This window comes from Hemicordylus capensis, chromosome 1, assembly GCF_027244095.1.
Source record: "Hemicordylus capensis ecotype Gifberg chromosome 1, rHemCap1.1.pri, whole genome shotgun sequence".
NCBI classification, from domain to species: Eukaryota; Metazoa; Chordata; class Lepidosauria; order Squamata; family Cordylidae; genus Hemicordylus; species Hemicordylus capensis.
In genome coordinates, this window is record NC_069657.1 from 83,571,867 (window position 1) to 83,594,276 (window position 22,410).

Genomic DNA, 22,410 nt, shown 5'->3' on the forward strand with positions numbered 1-22,410 from the left:
TAATATCCAAATAATGCAAAATATTTACTCCAGATAGAAAAGAAATGTAAAGACACTCCAAAATATATTTCAAAGGCAAGCACTTAGAAATTATGAGTTTCTAGTAATGTTGGTTAAAGATTTACTAGGGGGAGTGGGGAGCTACTTATGTACTATTTTTGTTATTCCAGAAACAAATGTGATGTTAACTCTCCCTTTGTCCAGAAGTAGACAAACTTTTCTACTTTGCAGCAATGAAACACAGTGTTTCCCTTTAAAAGATGAGTAACCTAAGGGAAAAACAATGGTCACACATTCCACTGCAAGCCAATCCTCCCATCTCTGTTATCTTCTTAATCAAAGCAGTTTACACATCTTCCACCAGAGCACAGAGAGAAAGCAATAACTATCCTGACTACGTACACACAGTACGAATACTATGTCTCCTCCCAGTGGTTCTTGCTCTTATTGCATTAAGGCACTAGAGGAGAATGGAAAAAAACATTTCCCTAGTGAATTGTTTCTTGGCAAGACATAATCTTATGAACAAGGTGGATTAATGTTGGATAACCTTTGAGTATACCATCTTAATGTCATCTTTTCTTTACTCTGATTGCTTGGGGTCTTTTCTAACTTAGTAAAAGTTAAAACTGATCCTGTGAAATAAAGTAAGATGGTTTGGAAAGAGCATGTAGAAAGAAGAGCAAAAGTTAGCAGTCTTGAGTAGGAACAAGATTCAAGGGCATTGCTCCAACAGACAGTAATGAGGAATTTCTTTCTCCCTCAGCTGGAGAAAGAAAGAAAAAAAGAGTCCAGTATAAATATCATAAAGAAAGTCAAATATTCTCCTAAACCATGGGACATTCACTGTTTGGTAGTCCTGCAAAGAAACACCCGCTGGCTGGCAGGGATACCTTAAAGGAGAACACAGAGGGGATCACACCGGCCCTGAGCCTCTTCTGTCCTCCATAGATCTCAAACTCATCCTGACTGAAGTGCTCTGAGCAGAGGCAAGCGCCGGAGCCTGGGATCCACAGCTTCCTGGAGCTTGGTTCAATGCGATTCACAGCCAGCATCCACTTCTTCCTCAACTCGTGGGCTTTGGGGAAGCTGCGGACGAAAAGCCGAAAGAATTGACTGGGAGGATACAGGTTGTGCCACTGAGTGCCACAAAGCCCCGCCCACAACTCCACCCCCAAGCCACGCCCCTGCCCCTAATAAGCTCAGGCATCTCCCTCCCCCCGCACGCTGACAGAGGCCTAATTGCTTAGTCCCACACGTTACGTCGGACCTGTGGAAAGACAGCCCCTTAGCACGGCTATCCCGAGTGTCCCGATTCGGGCAGTTAATGGCGGAGCAGGCTTTGGGCATCGTCCCCTGCAAGAGGATCGGGACCCCAACTCTGGCTCCCGCCAACCGAAAACTACTCTGCCTCAGGTGTCATGGCGGCGAAGTGAGAGGTGCCCTCTGAACTGCTCTGAGAGGAGGCTGGTCTAGGGAAACACCCACGCGCGGATTGGCCCTGACAGTGACCCGTCAGCGGCCGCGGTGGGTGCTGGGGAAAAGAAAACATGGCGGCCGGGCCCAGCAAGTCAGAGATTCAGACTCTTTTCAAGCGGCTTCGGGCTGTGCCGGCTAATAAGGTACTGAGCGCGCTGCGTTAAAGCCAAAAGTGCTTGGATGGCTCTCGTGCCGCCTCCGCCGGTGGTGGCCGCGTCCGCGGGCAATTACGCGCCGGTCCCGCAGCCCTTCCCGCTTATTCTGCCCCGTGATCATCACGGCCCCCCTTTCCTCCTGCAGTCTGGCAGGGGCTGTTTCCTAGGGCCAGAGGCTGGGGCTGGGGCAGTGGCGCGGGGTGTGTGTGCATAGCTCATTGGGGTGGGGTGGGGTGCCTGTGTGATCATCTGCATCTTCTGCTTGAAAAGGATCCTGAGTAACGGGGCTGGGAAAGGCCTCTGATTGGGGGCTAGAACCCTTGGAGGGTGCTCCTGGTCGGAGTAGCCGGTTCTTCTCAGCCGGGCTGGCTGGCTGGGCTCGGTCGAAGGTGGATTCACGTAGTCGCTGCGCCGCCTCGTCTCCCCCCCCCGCTTCCCGTGTTTGTGTCTTCCCCCTCCCCCGGGGGAAGGGGCTCTGAGTCCTCTTGTCTCTGTCCCGTTTCTTGTAGTCGTGCTTTGACTGCAGTGTGAAGAACCCGAGCTGGGCCAGCGTCACCTATGGAGTCTTTCTTTGTATTGACTGCTCCGGAGTCCACCGGTCGCTAGGGGTGCACCTCAGCTTCATCCGGTGAGTACGAGTTGCCTGGGGGGATTGGGAAATGTAACAGATCTAGGAATCCCCTTTTATCAGGACAAGTGATTGCCCTGGCTTAGTTTGCAGCCCAGTGATCTTGTCTGAGTGTGATAGAATTGACTGTGCATGTTCCATTACGGTCCTTGGCCACGTTAGAGGTGTTCAGTTAATCCTCGAGGAAATTGGGTAACTGTACCTAGGGATAGAGTGTTATTGCCTGAGAATGGGCAAGATATTGATATGTATGTTCATATAGTGCCATCTCTGTACATGTGCTTTACCAAGAATGAGAGGACATCACAGGTCCTTGCCCCAGTGGGCTTACAGTGTAGGTTTCCTAGCTAATACTTGTGATGAAGAACTCTCCATCATTAGTGACAAGGGTATGGCTACATGCTGGTTTTTGCCATTACAGAAGTAGTGAATGAACTTCACTGTAGTCTACAGCCACAAATGTAACTATTGTAGTATTTTTGCTCATATTCATCTAAAAATGGACTGCTTATTCATTCTCTCATGGTATGGAAATTTATGCATGTTTACAAGGTTAGACAAAGTTTGTATTGATTGAATAGTACAGATTGACTGATGTCATATTCTTTCTTCTTTTTTATAAACAACAAATATTTTATATCACTTTTCAACAGAAGTTCCCAAAGTAGTTTGTCTGTCAGTCTGTCAATCAATGAAAAAAGGGCATTTAGAGATGAGGAGTATATACATGTCTGTACCCATATAAATGTTTGGAGGAAAACTTGAAAAGGAAAAAAGCAAGTCCTCTGTGGTGTGTTGAATATGCTAGTTTTCATTACATTGCTTTGGGTCTGATTTTATGTACATACGTTCCATCACTTGATGCTTCTGCTGAATGTGTGTGTTGTAAGGTATCACATTTTCAGGGGATCTTCAGTGATGTGATTTTCTCCATCTTATATCCATTTTATATTCTCCATTTTATATCCTGTTAATTCATATATCACTGTTGTGATAACTGAGTTATGGGTATGTGGAATTACACCTTTAGAAGTGTGCATTCACCTTCATTACCCCTTCGAAAAGTACATCTGCTTGGTAATCTTTCAGTGTGTTTGTGAAGCTTGTATTTGCTTTTGTGGAAGTAGGTCAGGTAAAAGATGTCGGATTACCTGTGGTACTCTAGCTAGATCTAGTTCTTGATTTTGCAGCATAAGCTCTTCAGCCCTTAGATTATTTGCCCTTTATCTGAAAAGCTCCCAGCCTGTCTCTTCTGGGTTACCAGAAGAAAGATAGCATTCTGTGTTTATTAGCAAGGCCATGTAAGGAGAAAATCTTTATCCTCCTGTGGTTTGAGTCAGGCCAGAATTGCAGTAGCCTCTTCTGACCCCATCATGTGACAAGAATTTGATACCTGTTGATTACTGTACGTCTCATGGCTGATTCCATACTCTGAGAAATGAAAGTGATATATCTAGACTAGAGGCAAGTTTCATAGGTGACTGAGAGCTAGTTAGTGTCACTTGTGCTTCTGAATCCATATGTTACATGAACATGCAAAGTGAGGACAAAATGGTTCTTTCCACAGTGAGCTCTCTGTGTTTTGAGATGACCATTGAAGGGTAAGTGTGTGTACTGAGAGTCATTCCTACTTTTTCCTTTGCTGATAAACTTGTGAAACCTTTGTTCATACAAAACTACAGACTTTCTGTGGAGTCACACCTTAAAAAAGGAACATGTATCATCAGTTGCTAACTTGCTGTGCAGTACTTGTACCAAAGCACAGAGTTGGCACCTTCTCTTCATAGAAGTACTCTAGAGTGGTGTTGCTGTTGTTTCCCAAACTAGTTTATGTGGCAAATGGAATAAAGAAAATGGTTTCCTATCTCAGAGAATTCCCAATCTAAAGAGAAAGCTGGGGGGGGGGCCACAGCGTGTGTGTGTGTGTGTGTGTGTGTGTGTGTGTGTGTGTGTGTGTGTGTGCGCGCGCTTCCCCCACTCCCCTCCCCGCTCATTCCTCTTTGGGACCTTGTTATACTCATTTGGAGGTGGTCCTTAAAGTATTTAGAGTATTTTATCTGTTGGGCAGGCATTTCTCCTGTGTGGTAACACCTTTAGAGGCTTGATTGTCACCCCGGCTGTCATGCAGGCAGGACTACCTTCTTGACAGAATTCCCTCATCTCCCTGCTTTCCATAGGCAGCTAAAAGCTTGTGTATTCAGGCGCACTTTTGGAGAACAGGAAAACCTGCTGTATACCTTCTCTGTGTGGTGTACTTTATAAAGTTTTAAATAGTGTGTAAACTATGTTTTACAATTCTAAATCAATATTATCTTGCTTGTTATGGTGCTGTAAACACCATTGGGACTATTTTTTAATAAAAGGCGTTATATAAGTATAAATACAAACTTGTAATATTTTATCCTGTCCTCCAGGTAAAAATTTCCCAGGATGGTTATTGATTTCCATTAAACAAAATAAAAATAAGAATAATAAACTGATAAGAAAAACAGGAAACAAAACAAATAAACAAAAACCTCAGGCCAGTCCTGTAGTTTGAGTTCTGAGGGGGAGAGAGAGATGAATTTGAAGGCTTGTTGGAGACATTTGCTTGACATTTTGACTCCTGAGTCGTCAGATTTATTTCCTATGCCTAGGACTTTGGTTACCAAATCAAAGGGTGTTTGCTACTTTGTATCCTAACTGTAATTACTCAGGCTAGAATGTCAACTGCTTCTCATGTTCATTTAGAGGATACTTGGCAATGGGTAGAGTGTCTCTAGAATCCTGCTTCTATTGTATTTGGTGAGTTGTACTCTTTGGATCTGACCTAGTGAGCCGCTTTGTTTAAGTTTTTGTTCTTTTTCCAGGTCTACAGAGCTTGATTCCAATTGGAGCTGGTTTCAGCTGAGGTGTATGCAAGTGGGTAGCAATGCCAATGCGGTAAGGAGCTACTTGCAGTATGTTCTTTGATTGCAAGGTCTTCTTGCAAAGTGCCACAAATGTTGACTTGGATTACCAGCCAACCATTTTTTGGGGGTGGTTGCTACTAACCCCTTCCCTGTCCTCTGGCACATGCAAGGAGTATGGGAACAGACTGAGGCTCATTTGCACTGGGATAGAGGAACAGTAAGAAACATTGGACACCTTTCCAGCTGCTCAGAAGGGACCAGTGTTCTCTCTAATTTTTTTCATCTGTGTCACACATCTGTGTGTGGAATGAGTTTTGTCCTGGGTGGCAGTATCAAGGCAGTGTGTGTGTACATGCATTCAGAGTGGGGCTTTCCTGATTCAACCTAAAACTGACTGAGTGGACATCAAACATGTGAGCATGCACACACGCTTTAGAGGAAACCTTGGAAGGGACTCATGCTGGCAACATCGTGGAAACAGCAACGGAAAAGAATAAGATTTCTGGGGTGCTGGGGGACCTGCTGGCAAGTGGGTTTGGGGATATCTGATTCTTTCTGATTCTTCTCTGGAAGATGCCATGGTTGGGGAAGGGAGCCGAGGTGGCTAGTACTGTATTGGGGTGGGGATGGGGAGTAACAAACTATTAAGTGAAGTGGTGAGAGACCTAGTGAACCTCCCCTGCATTTCTGGAGCACCCTGTGTGTCCTCTTCTAATCATTGAGACCAACTAGGTTTCCTCATTTCAGATTGCCTTTTTCCGCCAACATGGTTGCACCACCACAGATGCCAGTGTCAAGTATAATAGCCGTGCAGCCCAGATGTACCGGGAGAAGATCCGGCAGCTGGCAAGTGCTGCCATAGCCAAGTATGGGAATGATGTAAGTACAAATGAACTTGTGTGCTCCTGGGAAGGATGGAGGAGCATAGTGGAGCTGTTGACAGCAGTGGATTATTTTCTTCTCCAGCTCCTGATCGATGGGCTGAGTGGGACTCCAGGCCACTCTCCAGAAAAGAGTGATGCTGATTTCTTTCTGGAACATACACAGGTGAATTGAGCCAACTTTGATGATCTCTTTTCTCTGGAAGTCTTCATTAATGGGCTGTCTGGAGGGCTACTGCTGGCCATAAATGTGTGTGCACTGAAGTTCTGACTTATGCCGTAGACTAATAACTTACGTTACCTCTTTGGATGATCAGTCCCCCTTAGTGGTGGGCCAGACTGGCACTCTTGCTAGGCTTGCCACTTTGCGGTTGTGGGTTTTATGAAGATTCCTTATACCATGGTCTATCTAGCCCAGTAACAACAGCAGCTCTCTATCAGGCAGAGGCCTGAGGTCTTTTCAGCTGTGCTCTCTTGTAATTGGAGATGATATGATCTTATGCATGAAAAGCATGTGCTCTGCCACTGAACAACAGATGCTTTCTAATATGTCTTCCTTGCTGAGAGCAAGCAGGGCTGTTTACCTCCCCACCCACCCCCCTTGTTCAGAGGCAGTAGCCTTCTGAATACTAGATCTAGTGGGCAATGGCTGTTTCCTGCTCTGCTTTGTGAGCTTCTTAGAGGCATCTGACTGGCCACTGTGGGAAATGAAGCACTAGTCTAGTTGGACTTGGTGTCATCCAGCAAAACTGTTCCTATCTGGAGTGCTTACTTCCTGGGGCAGAGGCAAGAGTGGCAACCAAGAGACTTTGACCTTAAACTTGACTTCATTGATACTTCAGTGTAACTGTATTTAGAATCATGGTACCTAGTCGGGGGGCTCGGCAGTGGGCGCTTCTCCCCATATCTATTTCTTGCCAAAAAGGAGAGTTCAGTCAAAAGAGATTGGAATGAATTGTCTGAGCCCTAAGTGGGTTTGACTCTTTTCTTCCTTGCAAGAAGCCATGTTGAGATTGATCTAGGTCAAATATATATCTGAGAGAACATTGACAATTCTTACTGGCTGTTACACATTTGAGATGCATGGTTTGCTATAATCATTGGATTAAAAATAGCTGAATTGCTGACTCTGCATTGTGATCAAATTGTGTTGACTGATCTAAACTGCTGAATCTTCCTAATGCCTGATCCCCTTTCTTTTAAGTCTTGCGGTACCTGGGATGTGGCTGAGACGAGTCAAAGCACAGTGGACTCTTCATTGGAGTTGGAGAGAGAAACAAAGCCATCTGAAAACAGTGAGGTTCCACGTGAGTACCCTTCTTCAAGCCAGATACTTAGTTGCTCTTCCCATGTCAACTCTCATTAGGCCTGGTTGGAAAGAGTCATGGTTTTTTGCTTGTTCTCAGGCTTGAATGATGAGCAGAGGGTCCATACAGTATAGTGTGTTGAAAATGACTGAATAAATGTCTGGAAAAATCATTCCACTGATGCTTTTAGGAGATGCATGCTCTTAGGAGATGCATGTGGGAGCATCTCACAGCAACCTTAATTGCTTTGTTCCTATTCTCCTGATTTATACAATATGTATTTTTGTAAGTTACCTTGCTTAAGATAAGCGATCCCCCTTTCCTGTATGGACTGAGACATGCCATGTGTATCGAAGCAATTCTGTTGGCTGAAATATTCTTGACTGCTTCATAGTCTCTAAAGATCACCCACAAGATAGCATCCTGCATTTGGATGATGGTACTGCTGTCAGGAGTGATCAGTGCTCCTAAAACATTAAGGTTTTGTGAGGATGGAAAAATTGGTGTCCTTGTATCGAATGTAAAACAAATAACTGAAAGCTTTCGAGGTAGCAAGAATGATGCTAGGTAGTTCATCTATCCTTTTTCTGTTTATAGAGCCTGATCAGGGTCCATCTATCGAATTGCTAAGCACTTCACCCAAAGGGTCTCTTGGTAAGTGTAAGATCTCATGTTTCTCTTTTCACATCTTGCTTCTAACGTCCACTGATGGTGGACCGTGGTTTGGATTAACAGTGGCTTCTGTTTCAGATGCTGGGTCACTCAGTAAGGTCAGCATTTCCTGGAAGAGGGTGTGTCTTTTGTTTAAAAACCGTTTTGCTGCAGCCGTGACTTCAAAACAGTACCTGAAAGCACTGAAAAGAATTATTGCAGCCACCATCTTTAGCATGACTTTTTTTTTTTTTAAAGCCTAGCAGGAAATGACTCTGGGTCTGCCTCTGTATACTAAAAAAACCCCTCATTATAGGCTAAAAAAATGGCAGTAGTTGCTATTTTTGTTTAAAGTCTAGAAGGAGGCAGACTCATTCTGGATGAGAAAGTGACTATTGACTATTGGTAGCTGCTGTGACCATCTTTCTCAGTGCTTCCAGACGCTGTTTAAAACTGCTGCTGCATCAAATCTTCTTTAAAAATAAAGACTCTTCCATGGCATCACTTCTCTGACCCTCCCCCCCCCCCCAGCAAAATTCAGTGGTAAGCAAGCAAGTGGTTAAGGAAAAGGCTGTTGGAGTCTGTCCTTCCAATATCACAGGAAGAATTGAATTGCCTCTTAGAACATTTTCAAAGGCTGAACTTCTGAACCTGATTCCAATATTTGCTTAGGTCAAAAACAAGGCATTAGGAGCACAGACTAATATAAATATGGTTTTGACTTATTTAAGGGGGACATGTTGTAAGGAGAGACTACTGATCCTTGTAGTCTTGATGTGGACCTCTTACTGATTGCCAGTCTTTGGATCTTTGCTGAACCAAGGCTGTATCTAGAATTCTAGCATCCTGCTCACTCCTTTTGGTACCCAATATGTGCATGTCTTTTCTCTCTCCTTCAGACGCATCCATGTGTCTGTCTCCACAAGCGACTGCTCCTGCCAGAGGTAACTGGCTAACAGCCTCCACTGGCTGCTTGTGGTGCCTCTGCCTTCTGTTTCTGTGGGTCTGCCTTTCAGTCCAGTGTTTGCCTGTCTCATATCTCAAAATGCTCATTCTAAATGGAAAGGGAGATGCTATTAGTTTTGCCATTGGAGTTGAGGATACATCTTCCTCTCTGTCACCTCTGCAGGCAGCCAACTGGACACACGTGGCTGTAGAGGCAGGGAGTTGCTTCAGCTGCTTGGGCTCTTAGGGAATTGCTGAGCAATGACGTAGACAGTGCATTTTCCTTAGCTGACCACCACAGCATTGCTCTTTTGTTGCAGAAGCCCTTCCCACAGGCACACCTTAGCTCTTTGTCCCCTGGTCACACTTCAGATTCCCAGACGATGGGTATTTCTGCAAAGAATGTCACTTGCTGGCCAGCTGAATTTGCTTTTGCAAACTTGTGTTCTCTGAGTGTGACCTTTTTACATGGCTTTCTGAGCTGGGGGAGGAAGCCCAAGAGGTAACTGGTCTGCAACTGCATGGTGTGGCCTGTCGTACTGGCTTCGGATCTTGGTGTTCTGCTGCCCATACTGGGTGCAGTTAACTATACACATGGCAGATCTGATCTTGGTGCCCTTGTGCTGTAAAATCTTTAAAACTATTGCTACTAGTGTGATACTAACAGCTTATTTATTGCTCTCCATTGTGTTCCTGCTCACTCATCCTTTTTCTTGCTGCAGAAATAAAATCTTCACTCATTGGAAAGAAGAAGCCTGGTGCTACCAAGAAAGGGGTATGTCCCCTGAAAGGGATTTTGTTGCTCTTTACTGCATATAGCAATCCCACCCACCCCCCACCCCCATCAAGACTTGCTCCCTGGTCAGTCTCCATTGGCTTCTTTACCTGGTTGATCCTTGGTAACTATCCCTTGCTCTTTGCTCTGGCAGGCTAATGAGGATTTTCTCTAGTAAGTCTCCCCAAAGCCTCCTTAGTCACTTGACCTGTGGCTATTAAATGCTAGCCCAAGCTAACATATTTCCCCCCAAATGGATGGGCTTTAATGAGAATCTCTAGTGAAGTGGAGTTCCATAGATATGGGGCACTGAGGTCGCTTCTCTCCATGCTCTTGTTGTTCAGTCATGGTGCATAGTAGACCCCACTTCATATGAGCTAATAGAGAAGGGAGCAGTCCAAGATCTGGAGGTCCCAAGTTTGTTGTGGCCTTTGAAGAAAATTGTGCCTGAAAGCTGGAGCAGAAATATCAGTATACTATTTTCCTGCTAACTTTCATCTGTTGGCAGGCAAGCTGTTGTGTTTTTCCATCAGCTGCAGCATTTGAACAGTCTTAAACAAATACTGGTATAGAGTATCTAACTGCCTTGAGGTTACAACTGCATAGATGACAGTTGTTAGATGTGTGTTGAGAAATAAAGGCACAGACTTCTTATCAGAGGGTATTGGAAAGGAGCACTTGCAGCCATTGCTCCATCAGCTCTTTCAGGCGCAATGAACTCAGGAGCACCCAACGGCTCTGAAGCTCCAGTATCTAGGGAGGTGAAGTCCTAATAATGGGTTCTCCAGGGTTTACTAGTGATTACTGCCTCATTCTTGGCTGGATTCTGTTTCACTTAATATGCCCACATCCAGATACTGTGCCTACAGGAAGATTCAGGATGAGATCAGAAAGCTCAGGGAAGATTGTATGTCCTCTATAAACTTGTAGCATTTCATACCTAGGTATCCCTTTGTCCAGTAGCTTACTCTGCATGTTGATCTGGTGAGTGAAATGTGGAATCGTGTCTGCAGCAAAGCTTGCCAAGTGGTGAGCTTTACTCTCTCTCCCTGCTCCCATTTTTAGGAATTATGAGGACCATTCGAATTAGCTGGGAAATGGCAAGATAAACACATGTCCACATTTATTGATTGAAGATCTGTGTCCCCTGCCTAGTCTGCAGTAGTTGCTCCTAATGATGTTGGCGTGGCCCCCCTAATGTTTACAATGGCTGTGGCTTTTCTTGGTATTCTGCTTCTGTTCTTCCAGCTGGGAGCCAAAAGGGGCCTTGGAGCTCAGAAAGTGAGCAGCCAGAGCTTCACAGAAGTTGAACGGCAGGCTCAAGTTGCTGAAAAACTGAGGGAGCAGCAGGCTGCAGAATACAGGAAGCAAGCGGAAGAGTCCATGTGAGTGAGGCACACTTGTAGCCATGTCAAGCAGGATATCGGGTGTGCTTGCTCACAGAGATGCTGTTTGGCTCCAATTCATTGGTGCAAACACTTGCATGCAGAAAGTTGAGATATGGGGATTTTAAGAATAATTTAATTTTAGGAAAGCAGGGTGGAAGAGGAGGCTCAGAGAGACTGAGTTTATTATGAAAGTAACACAAGAGTTCTTAATCATAAAGGCCTGAAAAACATCTAGAATTACTTATAAAACTGAATATTGATTAGAATTAGTTGTATACTTAATGCATTGTCTTGTTTTACTATTTAAATGTTAAGTGAAATATATGTTTAAATATTAAAAAAAGATTGAGACAGATGTATATGTATCATGGGGAGGGTCTTCTTGGACTCTGCTGATATTGTGTTTCAGAGTGGCCTCAATGAGACTGGCTTACCAGGAGCTGCATATTGATCGGAAGAAGGAGGAGAAGAAACTTCAGACCCTGGAAGGGAAGAAGCGTGAACAGGCTGAGAGACTGGGCATGGGCTTGGTGTCCAGAAGGTAACTGCTATGCTTGAAGGGGGAGCATGCTGAGTAGGTTGATGTCTTCTGTGTAATGATTGTCCCAGGGTGCTTAACAGTTGAGGTGGTAGTGGTGATTCATGAAGCAATCTGTGGGGAGCCATGTCCAAGAGTCTGTTTCAAAATACTTGGAGAGCATGATCTGCCTTTGTCTTAGTCAGAAGAGTGTGTGTCTTCTGCGTGGCCTTTGTGGTATCTGTCTTCCTCCCAGTTTAGTTCCTTTGTAAGGAAGATAAGCTGACGGTCTTATACCTAGCAACTTGCTTGGTGGAGTCTTAGTCCATATGTATTCTTCATATCTGGAACATACTGCCAACTGTGTGTTGGCTCTCATTAATAGCACTAAACCTATTATTAAGTGTCCAAAATGAAAGTGCTATGCAGTACGTAATAATATAAGATGAATAATGATAAAACCCTGCTTGCAAGCCTACAATCCCAATGCCACCCCTGCTCTGCTGATGGGTTCTCCAAGCTAGCTAGTTGAGGGCTGAAGGTTCATGGTGCAGCAGCCTTAGGGAAGCAAGCTGGTCAGTGCTAGGGTGGCGGAATCTCTGGGAGTCTTGTGTACCCTGCTTTGAGCTCCTGAAAGGAGAGATAAACGTAACATAATTCTGGGCCCTGTTTTTTGTGTGTGTGCGGATGCATGGACCCTTGTCAGAGTTTTACCTCTGTGTGTCTTCTTACTAGTTCCATCTCACACTCTGTCCTCTCTGAGATGCAAGTGATAGAACAAGAGACACCAGTGACTGCAAAGTCTTCCCGGTCTCAGCTGGATCTGTTTGAAGATACTGGAAGCTTCACATCTGGACCACCCAAGTAAGACTTTTAGCTTCACAGTGGTCTTCAGTCTTTTCTAATTTCTCTTTATCTGGCCAGGATAAATCCTCACCTCTTATCTGCTCCCTAGGTACAAAGATAATCCCTTCTCTCTAGGAGATGCTTTTGGTTCACAGTGGGAAACGGACAACACCTGGGGGATGGATAAAGGGGAAGAGGAGACGGACATCACTATTTCCAGCATACGGCCCATTGGTGAAAGGTAGAATGACAATTGGAGTGAATCTTTTCTAGATGCTTCTTGAAGAAGGGGTTTAGGAAAGAGAGAGCCTTTCCAAGGTCTCTTGCCTAGAACTCGATCTAAAAGACAAAATCAAAATGACTATACTCTGAGGTGTAAATGTTGAAGTCTTAATATAATTAAAAAGTATCCAAAGGGAAGGCAAGATCTTGGATATGCCTTATAGCAGTCCTTGGACTAAGTCAGCTGAGAACTTTCAAACTGCTCTTATGATGCTCTATTGCTGACTTGAGATTGGAGGGCTCTTGTTTCAGTGAAGCAGTCTATAGTCTCGCTATGGGAGTCTGGCTGTTGCTAGAATACATCACATTGGATTGAAGGTGTGTGAGTGAGGAGCAGTAGCCACCACTTTCCTTGCCACTGTAGTGTGTGCAAAGACTTGAGAGCTCTTCTCCCATTCAGGCCTACCAACAGGAGAGAGACAGAGAGCAAAATATCCACAGTGGAGTCTAATGAAGCTCGCCAGAAGTTCGCAGGAGCCAAAGCCATCTCATCCGACATGTTTTTTGGACGGGAAGCAGATGCTGAAGTAAGTGCTATGCTAGTTGCTTAGCCCTCACGCTTTCTTTTCTGTCTTGTTTTTCTAATTGGTGTGCTGCTCTTCAGCTAAAAGCTCCTAAGGGAACGGATAACATTGCAGTAAAATACAATATTTAAAACAAGCATGATAGAAAACCATACCATCATGCAGTAGAAACCATGCAAATGGTGGGAGGGCTAAAAGAGTCGGCAGTTGGCAGTAATCCACCTGGCCACTACCAGCTTCTGTTTCCTGTATTGTACTCTTTTCTCTGTCTTTCCAGTATGAGGCCAGGTCCCGACTACAGCAACTCTCAGGCAGCAACGCCATAAGTTCTGCTGACCTTTTTGGAGAATCTGAGACAGTTAATTCAGGTATGTTGGGAAAAGGCTTGAAAGATGGTTGGCCCTTGGGAACTGTGACCGCTTGGTCAGTGGCCAAGGGATGGATTGTGTATAGTTGGTTGGACTAGGTCCTTCTAGTTGTTGGTTGTAGAGGGTACCGATTGCTACTCAAACTATGCATCTGAGCTGGAGTTTAGGAATCTCATGGGTTTTCCCCAATCTAGGGCCTTGGCTGGCACTCCTTTCATAAATGAGCCATGCTTTATGTAGTAGACTTACCTGATAGGTTGTGGCCCATGTCTCACGCCACCGCTGTTGCTTTTCTGTAGGTGGTGTATCAATTGGCAATGTCCTGCCTGCTGCTGATATTGCCCAGTTCAAGCAAGGGGTGAAGTCTGTTGCTGGCAAAATGGCTGTTCTGGCCAATGGTGTGATGAACTCCCTTCAGGTGAGTTGTAGGGAAAACAGTGTACTTGCTGTTCTAGTTTTGGCAAGTGCCACAACTAAATGTCTAACTGATATCAAAAGTCAAGAGAGTGATTCCTGTCTGTGAATTTTGTTGTTGAAATTACTGTGGGGAATTCAGAAGTCCTTACAGCAATTCTAAAACCTCCAGTTGGTCACTTGTGATTATTCAGGACAGAACTGAAGATCACAACCTAGGCATCCTTCCTAGAAACTTATTGAAATCAGTGGAGCCTCAAGCCGTGTCTGCGCAGAAGGCAGTGAGGTGGCAGTAAAAGGCCTTACTTGAGCTGTCCAAGAGAAGAGCAGTAATTCAGCAGCAAGGCTCAGAGAGTTAGTAAGGAGAGAGTACAGTGCTGCTGCCAACTAGAGATGTGCATGAACTGGTTGAGCAGTCCTTTTGTGGACCGCTGAACCGGTTCGAAACTCCAGCGGTTTGGCAGCGGAGGTTTACCTTTTTTTTTGAGGAGGAGGGAGAGTGCTCCCCCCACCCCCACCCTGGGTGCTCTCTGCAAAATTGCTGGAGCTGGGTGGCAGCGTACCTCCTTGCTATCCCGGTCAGTGTCAAACTGGAAGTGCTTGATGCGTGTGCACGTGCATCAGGCACTTCTGGTTTGATGCTGACCTGGGCGGCAAGGAAGTACTGTTAATGAAACTGACCTGGGGTGATTGGTCGGCACCCCCAGCATTTGGGCTGTGTGGGGAATTAGCTGTTTAAGGGGTCAGCTTCACCAGTTTTAATTTGTGCAAATGTTTGGACTCAAGAAATGACTAGATTTGAGATGAGGATATAGTTTCAAAATTTTAAAACAGAAGAATTTATTTGAAATAAGGGGGATACAGGAAGAGAATGGCATGATTAGATCAATAAAAATAAGTTACCAAGCAATTTAACCACGGTTAAATAAACCAACTGCAGTGAGGCATTTTAGCTTAAGGTCTAATTGTGTAAGTTTCCCAGGTGGGCAAGAGAGAGATGTTAAGAGGGGGAAGGGGGAAATTTGAAAAGAAGTTATAGATTGGGGTCCTGAGAGCCGGACAGCTGCTATACTGTATCTGCCTCTAGGCAATGGGGCTTCAAGCAGCTGGAGACTCATGTCCTTCGGGGACAGCGAGAGCAGGAGGGTTGCAAGGATTAGTATTAGGAGGGATGCCCACGAGAATGGCTTCTCTGTGGATCCAACTTCCTATAGGTGCGAGGCAAGCTGGGTGGATTGGCACAAGGACCGATCCAAATAGTGATTTCAGGCTCTTTGTAGGTTGCAAGAGCATATGGAATGCTCAGTAAGATCCCACGTATAGCATATGAGGAGAAGCAAAGGCTGCGGGTTGGAGTCCCAAGCATAACGTACAGTAGAGTATACAAAGAAGCACTCTGGGCTATGGAACTGGGGATACTTATATCACAAAACGTGCCTTGGGGGCACATTCCTTTTGTCATGCTTTGCTGAGAAGAAGGGCCCAGACAGGCCAGTTCGGAATGCATTGTTTCTGATTGTTCTTTCCCGAGTGTAACAATGGCGGTGTGTGCCTTTTTCAAGTGAGGCTGTTTGTGATGAAATTCAGAATATGCAGGTGCGTGAAAAAATATCTGTGTTGGGACGGGCTCTCCAATGATCCTATCAATAATTTCAATGGGTGCACCTCTGAGCCTACATCACTGACTCAGCTCCTCTGTGATGGGGAGAACATTACTTCTCCGTCTTACCTACCTTCTTCCTGCTTGGCATAATCTGCTTGTTAGTGTGTTTTATCTCCTGTGAAGGGAGGGGAGTGAGGTGGTTCACTCCCGAGTACAGGGTGTCCTTGAAAGTTAACTTGATAGAGTTGAGTCTACTTAGCTGGGGCTCCCATCTGAGGAGAGGGGGTGCACCTTATCTCCGTTCCAATTTGCTTTGTTTGCAGCCAAATCCAGGGGCGACTAGCCCACTACCAACTAAGTGACTTGCCCCCATGTGTACCATAAACTGGGAGCTCACACTGTGGTGCAGCTCCTGAGCATATACAAAGTGCAATCTCCAAGCCTGGAGATGCAAGCCATCAGGGAGGCTTCTGGGAGCCGGGTAGAATAAGCATGGCTGGTAACAGTATGCTGCCACCCCGCACCAGCAATTTTGCAGACAGTGCCAGCGGGGGAAACACAGCGAGGGGTGGGGAGAGCACTCTCCCTGCTCCTTAAAGGTAAACCACCGAACCGGCTGTCTGTGGTTCCATGCACATCCCTACTGCCAACGAAGAGATGTTCAGTTTCTCCCCTTCCTTTGGGGGTGATGGTGCTGAGCCAATATAATGCTTCAGGAAGCAGCAGAACAAACGTGGTGGTAGGAAATGACAGGGTCAAATGTATTGGCGAAGAACTGCTCCTGGGTATTAACATCTCCGTTGTTGGTTGGTTCAGCCTGAGACTGCTCTGGTCAAGGCAGTATCAACAACTTGGAATAGGAGGAACTGAAATTAGAATTCTGGTCTTGCCTTAGAGAAGCCCTGCGCTGAGCTGTTCTCTCCTCACTTTGCCACCGGTCTCGGAAAACGAAAGACCCCTTTTTAAAATTCTGTGCTGCTCCAGCATGAATTTGAATCTAAAAAGCATTATGTGGAATCACAACGGTACTGCCTGGTTTCCCAGAACTCGTGGGGTGGGGGTCAGGTGACATACCACTCCAGCATGCAGGTTATGCTTGTAACAGGCGGCAGGAGTGAGCCTTAACTCACCTAGAGAACCTAGATGGTGAGCTGGGAAGCTGAGCACAGGCCCTGCTCGCGTTCAAGGCACCGTGTGGGGCCCAGGCTTATTCCTGCACTCCACCTCCCTCCCAACTGGGGCTGGTTCCCTGAGCAAGCCTGTTGATTGGCAAGAAGCTGTTCTCAAGAATGCTGCCATGGTGCAAGGTGGAAGCATGGAGCTTCCACCCCCAAGAGCTCTCTTCTCCAGGGTTCATTGGGCCCTGGAATAGAACATAGCAGGATGGGCGGGCTGGCTTCACCCATGCAGGGGCAGCCTAAGATCTGTGTCTGAAGCAGGACACCGAGTGCCATGTGTTCTTCCTGGTGGCATGGCAGCAGTCGGTTGTGTCCAGCTAGAAGACGGGCAAATAGTGCTGCTCCCCACTGTCTTTCAAATGGAGGGGAAGGGAGTGTTTGGCCAGGTTTCGTTTTCTCAGCAGTAGCATCCTGGCAAGTGTGGGGGTGGGTGTCAGGACCAGCGTTCCCTCTAACAGGGATTCCCAGATGTTGTTGACTACAACTCCCAGAATCCCCAGCTGGAATGGCTTTTGCTTAAGGATTATGGGAGTTGTAGTCAACAACGTCTGGGAATCCCTGTTAGAAGGAACACTGGTCAGGACACCTCAGAAGCTGCCACATAGATGGCCTAGCTCTGTATACCTGGCCCTTGGCATCAGCTTTGTGCTGCTTCTGCATCCAGGTGCCTTGAGCACTTTCATTTGCTTGGGGACTATTTGCTAAACTCTCTCTCTTCTCCCCCATCCCTTAGGATCGCTACGGCTCATACTGATGATGCAGAGGAGTTTGCAGCTTGTGGCCATTGGTGAACCACCACTTGCACCTTGAGCCACCCGAAACCTGCAGGATTATTTTTCGGCTGAGCATGGCTGGGGAGCGGAGGAGGAAGAAGTGATGGACATGCCTGGCACTTGCTCAGAACCTCTCTGGACACTGTTTTTATTGGAAACGAGTATTTCTTCAAAACCCAGCCTCCATCTTGTGGAGCATGAGCCCTTACCAAGATCACATCTCCCCCCTGCCCCACTGGCTTTTGTGCACTGAGACAGGGCTGTGGATTTGTGGCCCTTGTGGTGGTGCTGCTGCTGCCATTTGGCTCCCACCCCCCAGGCTGCTACTGGCAGAACTAATATTGTGGAGGCAGGAAGCTGTATTTCCTATTCCTCCTTTTTGCATCCAGGGGGGAACTGTAGGTGAATGTTGCAGTGGTGGGGAGTCCCTAGGCTCTCTTCTAGCAGTGAGGGAAGGTCCCACTTCTGCATACAGTAAATTATTTTTGCCTCTTCACTGATGTTTGAGCAGGTCTTTTTGAGGGCAGTGGCTTAAAAGCTTCAACCTCCAGCAGGCAGCAAAGGGTCATGGCATGCTTGCGCTTGGCAGAGATTCTTGCAGTGCTGCAGGGATGGAAAACATACTCCTCTCTCTCTCTCCCCCCCCCATGCCCCCCCCTGCCCCAGGTGCCATAATTTGAAGGAGCAGAGGGGAGGAAAGGCTTTACATCAGGGTATGAAGAGGAGGGGGTTGGGCCTTCCAATCCCATCTTACTCACTGCCTCTCATTGGTGCTTTCCAGTCACTGAGTTCTTTAGGCCCTTTGATCCATTGGCCTCTGCCCCCTTCCTCCTCCCGCGACAGTGCAAGCCCTGCTTTTTCTACCCTCCCTTCCCCTGGTTTACACGGATGTGCCTGAATGTCATGGCCCTTCTGTGTGTGACTTTGTGGGAAAGAAGTTGCTTCAAACAGTGCTGCTTCCTCATGTCCAACCTTCACGGCTGAAGCTTTTGCTCCTTCTAGCCCAGCAGTCTGGATTCTTTCTCAGTCACTTTGGTTACAGTTCTCTGTATGGGCAGAAGAGAAACTGGAGCAGGCAAAAGTGTTCCTTTTCCTCCCACAAAACTGCTCCAGTGCCCAGAACAGTGGAAAGTATCTGGCCACAAAGCCCCCTGCAGCCTCTGCATGCCTTATTTCCCCCTTCTCAGAGCTGGTTATGTTTTTCCCTTGGGAGTGGAACCTCCGCTTGAGCACAGTGGGAGAGTTGGGTCCATATGAAGTGGTACTTGCTGTTGGAACCATTTTCAGGTTACATTGCTTGCTTGTTGCTGCTGCAACTCTCTTGCCAGTGTGGGTTCATCGGGAAGCCTTTTAAAAATCTACTGGATTCCCTAAGGTAGCACAACTAGAGCTCTGAGCTAATTCCTCTTAAGAAGAGAGCAACCATCAAGGGTACACTTTGTAGTTGTGCTGAGTTTCACTAAGATATCCTTGCTAGAGGGAGGTGTGATCACCAGTGAAGCTTGAGGGTCCATTTTATGATGGAGCAGTTGCAGTATCTTGCCCTCTTTCATATTTGCTTATTCATTTGTGTGACTGACCTGCTTTCTTCTTGCACACTTTCTGAGAAGGTAAATGGCTGCATGGACTTAACTGGAATTCTTCTTTCCATCAGCACCTTGGCTCTGTACCACTTTTTTTTTTAATTAAGCTCCCTGGGTTCTGAAAATGCACTGATGTTTAACTTTGATGATTGCAAATTTGTCTTAAAGCACTTGCTCCTTTCTAGGGCAAGGAGATTGTAGAGCTTCTGTTTGACCCAGTGCTCCCTCTGCTCTGAGAATGGAAGGAGGTTTTATTCCTGGACTGAGTGTATCCCTGGAGTTAATGGTAGTATTACTGAGCTTTGTGTGGCCAGGTTGGGCCTCTGCTGTGTGGGGGTCCAAAGAGGAGTGATGTGGATTCCACCCCCATCCCCCACCCCCAATGAATAAAATCAAATACCTGTGTGTGTTCCACATTGCTTGGTAGCTTTATTTTAGATGCAGCCTTGATACCTGGGGTAGAAGTATGTAGATGGGAGCTACTCCATTCTTATAAATTAAGAATTAGGAATAGAAGTTAGATGCAGGGACAAGTGGGATGGCGGATGGATGGGCAGGTAACTGGAGTGAAGCAGACACAGCCTGTGGTATAAGAACAGCCTTAAAGCTTATCGGTTTGAATTATGAGAATGTGGAGCTGATGGGGCAACCAGGAATGCATTCTGGTACATTAACATACTGCTGAAGACTTCTTCCATCCTTACAATTTTTGTAGTGAGGCCATGTATCCCAGAGCCCCCTGCGGCCTCGCTGTTGAGACTCTGGACTTCTCTTGCTGGCAGCCACTGTTCTTTTAGCTTCACTTTTCCTTGCCAAGGGCTGGGAAAGGACAGAAGGCTCATCACAGTCATTTCCACAAGGTACTAACAGGAATGGAAAATAGTGTCATCCAACCTCTGAGCAGGGTGGTTCGAAGCACCCTTTGCAATGCAGCTTGACAGACACCTCAGACATGCTATCTGCCTTGTATAACATGCTTTATTTGCTATATGTCAGGGGGGCAAATTTAAAGCTTTACAAACCTACAGTAAGTCTACCCTTTTTGTCCCAAAGTTGGGGTACTAAGAGGGGATCAGAAAAGGATTATGGATCATCCAGAGCCATCCCTTGGCACAAACTATAAAAGTCCTTTCTTGAGTTCTTAGCTAGGTTCTTATTAAGGCCATGCCACACCTAAGCTGAAGTCTTGGAATCTACTAGGATATCAACCTAAGCAGCAAATAGAGCAGGAAAAGTATAAAACAAGCTTTATGTGGGCAGCAGAGGTCAAAGTGCTAATAATTTACAAGCTCCATGTTCTTACAAATAGGTTTTCAGTACTGGCTGAAAATAAAAAGGAGCATAGTTTTTAGGATTAATTCCTTCAGTGTTGGAAGAGATGGGATATCTTTGACTAGAATGTGTCTCCCAATTTGATTTGTCTGCCACTAGAGGGCTGCATAACCCTGCAACTGGCATTGATCTCTCTTCTAGGGATACTCACTTCTGCCAGTATGGGTAGAGAGGTGACTGCAAATTGCAGTCTGCAATCCTATTAGCAAGGCTAACCAGTTCTGCTGTGAGTTGTATGAATGTGCATGCACTGTAATGCTGCTGAGTAGTCAGAGAAAGCTGGTCACCACCTGAGCTTGTGGGGGAAGATGTTCGAAGTGCTGAGTCTCCACCCTCCCTAATACCTCCCTGGCTTCAGGTATAAGGAGCTGAAAGCGAGCTTGAACTCCTGTTCTACCCCTCAGTTCTCAGAAGAATCCGTCTCTTCTGTGGAACCATCACTTTCAGCATCCATTTTCCGGCGATGGTGGAGAGGCCTCCAGGGGGAACTGAACCTAGGAGAATGGCGGGAAGGCAAGCTTGCAGTATCCCCGCTAGAGTTAGCAGCACTGGAAACGGAGAGCCCCGAAACCTGCGCAATACTGCAAAAGAAGAAAAAGTGTGTAGGTGACCTAGCTTGGCATTGGCAAAGCCTTTCACGGTAGAAGCTTAGGAAGGAGGTTAGGTGAGCATTTGGGAAATGGGTTTGTTAATGAATAATCTGCTGGCACGGAGCAGTTGGATGGTTCTGTGCTACATGGGCCGTACTTGGACTTCTGATTCTGTAAGTCCTTCTGCTGTGTAAACCATGAATTTCCTTTCCTAATAGCATCTACCTTCCACCCCCAAGGCAGCAAATGTTGCGTATCATTATGCTGAGTATCAATAGTGGGTGACAGGTGGACAGATCTGACCCATGAGCTACAACCTGTGCACAGCTTATACCAGGAAGTTTATATCTGTTCCATTTGAAGTGGGGGAGGGATGCTATTTGAATTTTCCTCCTTAGCCATGGAAGTGTATTAGGGAAGCCCTACCTATACAAAGTTGCCCTTTGTGTTAAGAGGGATTCTCTTACTGCTCACATTATAGTGGAGAGCTCTCCTTTGCTTGGGTCCAATCTTCCCCTCAACACATTTATCTACAGTGCAAAGTAGCATTTGCTACCGCATCAATTTGTGTTTGGGGCAGATACCTGGAAGGTAATACTGCCTTGTCTGTTGTCACACCGCTCTAGGTTTCTTGCATCTTGCATGCACTTACAGTTTCTCTAGTTCCTGATCCATAAGTGGGTCAAGCAGTAGGTCTGCTTTATCTGGGAGGGCTCCTGCAATAGAAAACAGTAACAAGGAAAGAGTCAGCCTGAGGCTGCAGGAGCAGACATCAACCCCACAGCAATGATTTGAAGAGCTGGTGCCAAATGCAGCTGACCTGCACAAGGGAGAAGTAAAAATGATCGGCTGCAGCTCTTTGGTGTTCAGTCACAGAGTTGAGTTCATGTAGCGAACGCAGCCCTCCGCACTGTGGGTGACACATTCCTTGGATAGTATGCCGCTACGTGATGCCCGTGTCTGGCAGTCTTTCACCAAACAATAGCATTTGCAAATGCTCATTTATCATGCTAGCTGACTGATGACCTTTTTCCCACAATCACTGCAATTGGCTGTTGTGTGATGCTCCTACAGGAGACATTTTGGCAATAGTAGCAGAAGATCAAGTGAGCCTTGCTGATTACCTTTAAAACTGTCATGTGTGTTGTAAAAAGGGGAGAATATGAACCTCCCCAATAGCTAAAAAGAACCTTTATTTTTTTAAAAAAACCCAACCTAGCAGAGGAGAATTGGCCTGCTGTGTGCAGCAGCAGATTTTTCAACATGGGTTCCAAGTTAGCAAGCGCATCCATGTCCAAAT

At 46.1% G+C, this 22,410-nt stretch overlaps 2 protein-coding genes across 8 annotated transcripts in view; one reads left to right on the top strand and one right to left on the bottom strand.

Moving 5' to 3' along the window:
* The first annotated feature begins 1,401 nt into the window (after positions 1 to 1,401).
* ARFGAP2 (ADP ribosylation factor GTPase activating protein 2) lies at positions 1,402 to 19,604 on the top strand. 2 transcript variants are annotated; one of them, XM_053256353.1, is made up of 17 exons: positions 1,402 to 1,622; positions 2,144 to 2,262; positions 5,112 to 5,184; positions 5,901 to 6,032; positions 6,120 to 6,200; positions 7,239 to 7,341; positions 7,939 to 7,995; positions 8,892 to 8,936; positions 9,660 to 9,712; positions 10,961 to 11,097; positions 11,510 to 11,641; positions 12,353 to 12,481; positions 12,573 to 12,704; positions 13,146 to 13,272; positions 13,547 to 13,637; positions 13,937 to 14,055; positions 17,566 to 19,604. In XM_053256353.1, the coding sequence occupies exons 1-17, from the start codon at positions 1,551 to 1,553 to the stop codon at positions 17,584 to 17,586; spliced, it is 1,623 nt and encodes a 540-aa protein (XP_053112328.1). In that variant the 5' UTR covers positions 1,402 to 1,550; the 3' UTR covers positions 17,587 to 19,604. The 2 variants fall into 2 exon arrangements, with proteins under 2 accessions (XP_053112328.1, XP_053112338.1); XM_053256363.1 differs by lacking the exon at positions 8,892 to 8,936.
* A 23-nt stretch (positions 19,605 to 19,627) lies between these two features.
* Positions 19,628 to 22,410, bottom strand: part of CSTPP1 (centriolar satellite-associated tubulin polyglutamylase complex regulator 1) — a 191,377-nt gene continuing 188,594 nt past the window's right edge. For 3 of the 6 annotated variants that reach the window (XM_053256466.1, XM_053256445.1, XM_053256453.1), the window contains 2 exons: positions 21,763 to 21,826; positions 19,759 to 20,007 (listed from right to left, as the gene is read on the bottom strand). In XM_053256466.1, the coding sequence (XP_053112441.1) occupies positions 19,797 to 20,007; positions 21,763 to 21,826 (275 nt within the window). In that variant the 3' untranslated portion in view covers positions 19,759 to 19,796. Of the gene's footprint in view, positions 20,008 to 20,148; positions 21,102 to 21,694; positions 21,827 to 22,410 lie in introns of those variants that run through there. The other 3 variants (XM_053256428.1, XM_053256438.1, XR_008308669.1) reach the window with 3 other exon arrangements.

Bases quoted from the DNA above. Each gene is read 5' to 3' on its own strand.
- ARFGAP2 (XM_053256353.1), top strand. From the start codon at position 1,551: ATGGCGGCCGGGCCCAGCAAGTCAGAGATTCAGACTCTTTTCAAGCGG. The intron at 7,342-7,938 runs GTGAGTACCCTT...TTCTGTTTATAG, and splicing joins TGAAAACAGTGAGGTTCCAC to AGCCTGATCAGGGTCCATCT. The intron at 12,705-13,145 runs GTAGAATGACAA...TCTCCCATTCAG, and splicing joins ATACGGCCCATTGGTGAAAG to GCCTACCAACAGGAGAGAGA.